Source organism: Physeter macrocephalus, chromosome 8 (assembly GCF_002837175.3).
Source record: "Physeter macrocephalus isolate SW-GA chromosome 8, ASM283717v5, whole genome shotgun sequence".
NCBI lineage: Eukaryota > Metazoa > Chordata > Mammalia > Artiodactyla > Physeteridae > Physeter > Physeter macrocephalus.
In genome coordinates, this window is record NC_041221.1 from 44396705 (window position 1) to 44405598 (window position 8894).

The following is an 8894-nucleotide window of genomic DNA, read 5'->3' on the forward strand; positions in this document are numbered from 1 at the left end:
AAAAAAATAAAAATAAATAAATAAATAAAATATGGTGCTAGAGCAATCAGACATCCATAGGCAAAAAAAAGAGAAGAAAAAGGAGGGAGGAAGGAAGGAAGGAAGGAAGGAAGGATGGAAGGGAGGGAGGGAGGGAGGGAGGAAGAAAGGGAATGAACCTTTACCTAAGTCTCACACTTTAAACAAAAATTAACTCAAAATGATCATGAACTTAAATATAAAATGGAAACATAAGGAGAGAATGGAGGCAGGAAGGAAATGAGTGTGCCTAAAAGGACAACATGAGTGATTGTTTTGAAGGTAATGTTGGGCATCTTGACTGTATCAATGTCAGATCCTGTCTATGATATTATATAGTAATTTTGCAAGATGTTACCATTGTGGGGGGAAGGGGACCTCTCTGTATTGGTTCTTACAACGGCATATGAAACTACAACTATCTCAAGATAAAAAGTTTAACTCTGAAAAAAACTAAAAATAACACCTTTTCAAAATTTTAATCCATAGTTGAGCTTGAAACAAGACAGGAAATCTCAATAGGCCCAAAGGGAAAGCGAAAGAGAGTTGAGTAAGAGTTGAAGTTGAATAACCCTGCTATTCAGGTCAGGGGTCAGCCTTCAACTCCTGAGCAGGGCCTAGAATTGAGGCTAGGGTTTAGGATGGAGCCAAGAACTGTATTCACTTTAATAAAGACTGAGCTGAGAAATACTGTGCCTGACTGTGAGTAAAAATTAAAAAGAAATTGCAAAGCTCCCAGTATTCTATTCCCAAGCCTGGAATAATGCAAAACAGTATGAAATTTCCCTTAGAGAAAACAAGATGGAAGTAGGGAGAAATTGAGGGCAAGGGTCCTCAACCCTGGCTGCACGCTAGAATCACCTGGGGTGAGCGGCTACTTTAGAGCAATATTGGCTAATACTGCTAATTATTACCCACTCGCACTAATCCAGTGATTGGCAACACCTAATGCACATCTGAATCTCCTAGAGAGCTTTTAAAAATACTGATGCCTGGGCTCCACTCCCACTGACCAGTCAAATCAGAGCATCTGGAAGATGGGGTTGTGGCATGGGTACTTTTTTAAAGCTCCTTAGGTACTACTATACAGCACAGGGAATAACTATTCAGTAACTTGTAATAACCTATAATGAAAAATAATCTGAAATATATATATATAACTGAATCACTTTGCTGTACACCTGAAATTAACACAGTATTGTAAATCAACTATATTTCAATTAAACAAACAAAAAAACTCCTTAGTTGATCTAATGTTCAGCCTGGGTTAAGAATGACTGCCCTAGGGCTTCCCTGGTGGCGCAGTGGTTGCGCAAAATAAAAAAAAAAAGAATGACTGCCCTAGTCCAGGCCTTCTCAGGCTTTAGGGAGCACCAGCCTCTCCTGAAGAGGTCATTAAATCAAAGCTTTCAAATAAAGCAGTTAACAGACACCAAAAGTAGACTTGAGGTTCCCAAGGAGGAGGGGAGATGGCAGGATTGGGGAGTGACTGCTAAGGGGTTTCTTTGGGGGCTAATGAGAATGTTCTAAAGTCTATTGTGGTGATGGCTGCACAACCCTGTGAATATATTTGAAGCCATTGGATTGTATACTTTAAGTGGGTAAATTGTATGTATGTGAATTACATCTCAGTAAAGCTGTTAAAACACACTCACATAGGTTTCTGCCCACCCCCAGAGATTCTGATGCACTGGTTCTGAAGTGGAGCCCATGAATTTGCCTTTTTAATGAAATCCCAGGTGATGTTGATTCTGTGACGTCACAGACCAAACTGCCCTAGGCCACAGAAAGGCAATGGCATTTAAACTTTCTAGGATTTTATGAGCACGATAATGGTTTATGAATGGTTAATGCTTAATGACTATATGTGGGTTCCCCCATCAGTGTTCTCTGGAGCAGTGTGGCTTTTGCATGTTTGTTTTGTGGATCACTTCACTCCTATGTGCCTGTCCTTCTAGAACAAGGGCTCTTTCTTCTGTTACCCTAGTCGTAGAGGATCAGGTGACACTGATGCTTCCAGGGTTGTCGCACAGAAATGAAAGCAGAAATTGCAAAGGGAAAATGTGATATGAACCCAGAGGAAACCCAGAGGATTAGGACCATGGAGCCAGGAGATATCCCCTGGTTCAACCAAGCACTGTATGAGACCCTGGGAGAAGAAGAAAAGAATAGGGCATCTTTTTTTATTTTGTGTCATTTATGAAATGATAAATAGCTACGTATGAAAATCTAGATTTACCAAAAAAAGGCAAAGCAAGACTTTCCACTTATAGTACAAAATGATACATCCCCAGAGGTCCTTCAGAATATTGAACTTTCTTGGTACCTTTAAACTGATGTACATACAATGTTTTACATTAATTTTCCCACAGTTTTCAAGCAAAGCCAAACTAGACAGGTACAGGATAAACAGACTCTTAAATTATGAAGAGCAGGATTCTCATCAAACTGGCAGTAAGGATGGGAGGATTTGAGATGAGCACTTCCTGTAGGAATGTGAATGCCACTAGCGGGTTTGCCCGGCAAAACAACCCCGGTCAGACTTCCCTGGTGGCGCAGTGGTTAAGAATCCACCTGCCAACGCAGGGGACACGGGTTCGAACCCCGGTCTGGGAAGATCCCACATGCCGCGGAGCAACTAAGCCCATGCACCACAACTACTGAGCCTGCACTCTAGAGCCCGCGAGCCACAACTACTGAAGACCACACACCTAGAGCCCGTGCTCCACAACAAGAGAAGCCACTGCAATGAGAAGCCCGTGCACCGCAACGAAGAGTAGCCCCTGCTCGCCGCAACTAGAGACAACCCGCGCGCAGCAACAGACCCAACGCAGCCAAAAATAAACAAACAAATAAATAAATTTATTTTAAAAACAGCCCAGGTACAGGTGCCAAGGCCGATACCCAAGTCTCTGCCATAACTGTCCCCAGGACTCCGGAGGCTTTCCGCCCGCAGTCAGTCCCTAAGTACCCTTCGTTAGTGCTGGTGCCTGCCTCCTACTCCAGCATGACAAAACCTCAACATAAGTCCTAGGCATTGTTCGCCATGCAGCTGCCAGTGGGGCTGTCACTGTTGTCACTGCTAGAAGTAAGGAGGAACAAAGGGACCACTTTTTTTTTAAGGTTAAGGTTTAAATTTTGAAAAACAAGCTTGGTCACATTTTGAGATGCAGCACAGAACAGTTGAAAGGCTCGGGCTCAAATTAACAACAGCACAGTAAAGATATTCAACATCTCCAAGCTGCATCATCTGTTAAAACATAGCTAAACTGGTGGCAGGGTGGGGGGACATTGTACAGAGGGCAATGTGCATAAATCATATAATAAGCCACACATTCCAGTGCCTGGCATATTAGAAATATAAATAATAATAATAGCAGCCAATATTCATTGAGTGTCTATTATTTACTAAATACTCTTCTAAGATTTATATATATATGAATTCATTTAATTCTCACAGTACTCTATTACAGGGGTCAGCAAACTTTTTCTGCAAAGACCAGGGCAAATATCTGAGGCCTCGTGGTCCCATACGGTCCCTATCCTGACCACTCAGCTCTGCTGTTGTAGGTCAAAAGCAGCCGTAGGCAATATAAACACATGGGCGTATCTGTGTTTCAATAAAATTTTATTTATAAAAACAAGAGGTGGTCCAGATTTGGCCTGTGGGCTGTAGTTTGCCAACCCCTGCTCTGTGAGTTGGGTGCTATCATTATCTCCATTTTACAGAGGAGAAAACAGAGGCACAGAGGAATCAACTGACAGCCCAAGGGCCCACATGAAATCTGATTATAAACTACCCATAGTTAACAATTAGATCATAGCAGCTGCTGCCATCACCATCCCATCTGTAAGCCTCACACTCAGAAGGGGCTGGCCACCCAGTCCAGATCCAGGTCTTCCTAACTCAAAAGGGGCTGGCCAGCCAGTCAGTCACCAGCATGCTCAGAGCTGCCTCAGAGGTTGAAGAGCCAACTCCGATCCCCTCCTCTTCTTGCCCTGATATTCCTGGTTGAAGTTCTTCCTGGACCCTCAATGTCCTTATTCCCCATACCACCCAGACTGATTTTAATTTTATGCATTTTCTCCCCAGCCTGTTTGGAAGCCCGGACCATGCATATCCCAAGTGCTCAATTCCTATGTGTTAAATGCATCTAGGGACCCACTGGCAGTGGGTGTGCAGGCCACGACAGTCAGGGACTGAGGGCAGAGAAGTAAGGGGACTCACCAGTCCATGGCAGGCACTGAGGGCTGCAGTCCCAACCCTGGTGCCTTGCTGCTGAACTGTGCCCCTGAGATGGCAGGGGGGACCCGAGGAAGCCTCCATCTTCACATGGGAGAGGTTCCCATATCTCCTCTCCACAATGTAGCTTTTGGAAAGTAATCCCTGATTGACCGTCAAGTTAAAAAACAGGTCCTTCTCCTCATGGGAAATTCTATAGTACACCCGGTCCTCTGGGCCATCCAAATCTCTCTTCCTCCTGCTGCTGGTGACAGGATGGTGGTGCAAGCCATAAGACAGAAAATGCCCGCTCGCGTCGACTCGGACAGGAGCCACCACGTGGTATTCTGGCAGGGCCTTGACAAAATGCTCTGGAAAAAAAGGAGACGCAGAATAAGCCTAAGAGATCCCTGCTGAGTCTGTGGCAAGACAAATACACCTTGTTTGGAACTTAGATTTTACCCTGTTGATTGCAAAATCCCACTGTTGAAGTGTAGAGATCGTTTCCACCATACAAACACCATCAATATCAAATTCCCCGAACAACACAAATTTACCCAGGGCTCTCTCGTAGATGACAGGTGGCTGTCTAAGCTGACACCAAGACGTAGCTCTGGACGTCAGATGTTTTACTGGAGACAAACTAAGACAAGAATTAATTCATGAGGAATATGGTTAAGAAAGGGGCAAGATCATTATGACAAACAGGAACATTTCAGGTCTAGAGTTCATTAATACAAATCACAGGTCTTCACTGTTTATTATAAGGAGCGTAAATGCCTCTGGAATTTCCAGTTAAGTCATGTTGGAGGAAAAATGCAAAAGCACAGTGAACCCATCATGTACACTCTGACAAACCTTGCACGGTTACAGCACAAGTGTTCTGTAAGGTAGCAATGAGTACTTAAAAGAACTTGGGTGTTTCTTTTTTATTTTTATAAAATATACAACATAAAATGGTAAGGGAACGTATTAGGATCAGAGGCATGGGGTCAAAATATGAAAATTGCCACTTTAAAAATGCAAAACACGCACACTTCTTCCTCCCTTCCACACATGACAACACAGACACCTTTTGACATCCTCAAATTGAAACCCCCACCACTGCCTCTTCATTTTCCTGTTTGAGAATAACAAGGAATCTAACTAGTAAGGGGTAAGCATCGGGCTCTGAATTACAGACTACTAAAAGCAAACCATTAACCACTTACGCAGATAAACTAATCTTTTGCGTCAGGCAAAAAAAAAAAAAAAAAAAAAAAAGAGGGAAGGAAGGAAAGAAGAAAGCAAAAGGGGAAGGAGAGGGAGAAGGAGAGAGAGAAAGGGGAAAAAAATTCTACTTTTTTCTACTTTTCTATTTCCACCTCCCAGCTGTACCTCTTGCACTTTGTAACTTGTGTTACTTTGTTCAAGTTACCTCCCCAACTACAATGTTTTTCACACTCTATCAAAATCTTATGTTTAACATAATCTTACCCTTATTTTTTAAAGTCTCAACTCAAATTCTCCCTCTTCTTTCTCCTAATGTCCTTGCTTAAAGTTCTTTCTCCCTCCCCTGAACCCCCATGTCCTTACTTTCTGTAGCTCCCAGAACAGCCCAATTTTACAAAGCCTTTTGTTTATTATATTATTTATTCCCAAACCCTTTAGAGGCCAGAATCTTGCACATCACAGGTACCCAATTCATTTGTGTGGATGTAGCAGCGAACACATTCGTAGCTGGATAATCAAAAGAACTGGACTTGATAGGGTACAATTATAAAAGAGTTTTTTTCCAGACAACTGCCTTCAAACACACTTGTTGTTCATCTGTGCCTTGGATGAAATATAGGACAGACAACATCAAAAAACAACCCAATTAAAAAAACGGGCAGAGGACCTGAACAGACATTTTTCCAAAGAAGTCATACAGATGGCCAACAGGCACATTAAAAGATGCTCAACATCACTAATCATTGGGGAAATGCAAATCAAAACTACAATGAGATATCACCTCACACCTGTCAGAATGCCTATCATCAAAAAGACAACAAATAACAACTGTTGGCGAGGATGTGGAGAAAAGGCAACCCTTGTACACTGTTGGGGGGAATGTAAGTTGCTGCAGACCCTATGGGAAACAGTATGGCAGTTCCTCAAAAAACTAAAAATAGAACTACCAAATGATCCAGCAATTCCACTTTTGGGTATTTCTCCAAAGAAAACAAAAGCACTAATTCGAAAACATATATGCACCCCAATGTTCATAGCGGCATTATTTACAACAGCCAAGATATGGAAGCAACATAAGTGTCTATCAATAGATGAATGGATAAGGAAGATGTGACATATATATATACACAATGGAATATTACTCAGCCATAAAATATTACTAGGCATAAAAAAGAATGAAATCTCACCATTTGCGACAACATGGATGAACCTAAAAGGTATAATACTAAGTGAAATAAGAGAAAGATAAATACCCTATGATCTCACTTATATATGGTATCTAAAAAACAAAACAAGTGAACAAACATAACAGAACAGACTCATAGATACAGAGAATAAACAGGTGGTTGCCAAAGGGGAAGGGGTAGGGGGATAAGTGAAATAGATGAGGGAGATTAAGAGGTACAAACTTCCAGTTACCAAATGAGTTATGGTGATGAAATATACAGTGTGGGGAAGATACTCAATAATATTGTCATGGGGAAACCTTCAAGATGACGGAGGAGTAAGACATGGAAATCACCTTCCTCCCCACAGATACATCAGAAATACATCTATATGTGGAACAACTCCTACAGAACACCTATTGAATGCTGGCAGAAGACCTCAGACTTCCCAAAAGGCAAGAAACGTCCCACATACCTGAGTAGGGCAAAAGAAAAAAAAAAACAGAGACAAAATAATTGGGACCGGACCTGCACTTCTGGGAAGGAGCTGTGAAGGAGGAAGTGTTTTCCACACACTAGGAAGCCCCTTCACTGGTGGAAATGGGGTGGGGGCAGGGGGGAAGCTTCGGAGCCATGGAGGAGAGCGCAGCAATGGGGGTGCAGAGGGCAAAGTGGAGAGATTCCTGCACAGAGGATCAGTGCTGACCAGCACTGACCAGGCCGAGAGGCTTGTTGGCTCACCCACCGGGGCGGGTGGGGGCTGGGTGCCAAGGTTTGGGCTTCAGAGGCCGGATCCCAGGGAGAGGACTGGGGTTGGCTGTGTGAATACAGCCTGAAGGGGCTAGTGTGCCACAACTGGCCGGGAGGGAGTCTGGGAAGAAGTCTGGAGCTGCCGAAGAGGCAAGAGACCGTTGTTTTGGGGTGCATGAGAGGGGATTCAGAGCACCACCTAAACGAGCTCCAGAGACTGGCGCGATCTGTGGCTATCAGTGCAGACCCCAGAGACGGGCATGAAACGCTAAGGTTGCTGCTGAAGCCACCAAGAAGCCTGTGTGCAAACACAGGTCACTCTCCACACCTCCCCTCCCAGAAGCCTGTGCAGCCCGCCACTACCAGGGTCCTGTGATGCAGGGACAGCCTCCCAGGGAGAACACACGGCACGCCTCAGGCTGTTGCAATGTCATGCTGGTCTCTGCTGCTGCAGGCTCACCCCACATCCGTACCCCTCCCTCCCCCCGGCCTGAGTGAGCCAGAGCCCCCTAATCAGCTGCTTCTTTAACCCTGTCGTGTCTGGGAGAAGAAAAGATGCCCTCAGGCGACCTACACGCAGAGGCAAGGCCATTTCCAAAGATGAACCCCAGGAGCTGTGCAATCAAAGAAGAGAAAGGGAAATCTCTCCCAGCAGCCTCAGGAGCAGCGGATTAATCTCCACAGTCAACTTAATGCACCCGGCATCTGTGGAATACCTGAATAGACAATGAAACATCCCAAAATTGAGGAGGTGGACTTTGGGAGCAGCTGTAGACTTGGCATTTGCTTTCTGCATCTAATTTGTTTCTGGATTTATGTTTAACTTAGTTTAGTATTTAGAGCTTATTATCATTGGTAGATTTGTTTATTGATTAGGTTGCTCGCTTGCTTTTTATTTTTTTTTTTGTATAGATATATAATTTTTTCCCCTTTTTCCCTTTTTGTGACTGTGTATGTGTAAGTTTCTTGGTATGATTTTGTCTGTATAGCTTTGCTTTTACCATTTCTCCTAGGGTTCTGTCTGTCCTATTTTTGTTTTTAATATAATTTTCAGCGCTTATTATCTTTGGTGGATTTGTTTTTTGGTTTGGTTGCTCTGTTCGTTCTTTCTTTTACTTTTTTGTTCTTTTCTTTATTACTTTAAAAATGTTTTTTTAACTTTTAATTTTTAAAATTTTTTATTATAATAACTTTATTTTATTTTATTTTTTTCTTTCTTTCTTTCTTTTCTTCTCCATTTTTCTCTGAGCCGTGTGGCTGACAGAGTGTTGGTGCTCCAGCTGGGTGTCAAGCCTGTGCCTCTGAGTGGGAGAGCCGAGTTCCAGACATAGGTCCGCCAGAGAACTCCCAGATCCATGTAATATCAAACAGCAAAAGCTCTCCCAGAGATCTCCATCTCAACGCTAAGACCCACCTCCAATCAACAACCAGCAAGCTACAGTACTGGACACCCTATGCCAAACAACTAGCAAGAGAGGAACACAACACCACCCATTAGCAGAGAGGCTGCCTAAAATCATAATAAG

The 8894-nt window shown here is 43.3% G+C and overlaps 1 protein-coding gene across 2 annotated transcripts in view; it reads right to left on the reverse strand.

The window, feature by feature from the left end:
* ADAMTS12 (ADAM metallopeptidase with thrombospondin type 1 motif 12) overlaps nucleotides 1–8894 on the reverse strand; it is a 433405-nt gene that overhangs the window by 405531 nt on the left and 18980 nt on the right. For both annotated transcript variants that reach the window (XM_055086520.1, XM_055086519.1), the window contains exon 2: nucleotides 4247–4611. In XM_055086520.1, the coding sequence (XP_054942495.1) occupies nucleotides 4247–4611 (365 nt within the window). The remainder of the gene's footprint in view (nucleotides 1–4246; nucleotides 4612–8894) is intronic.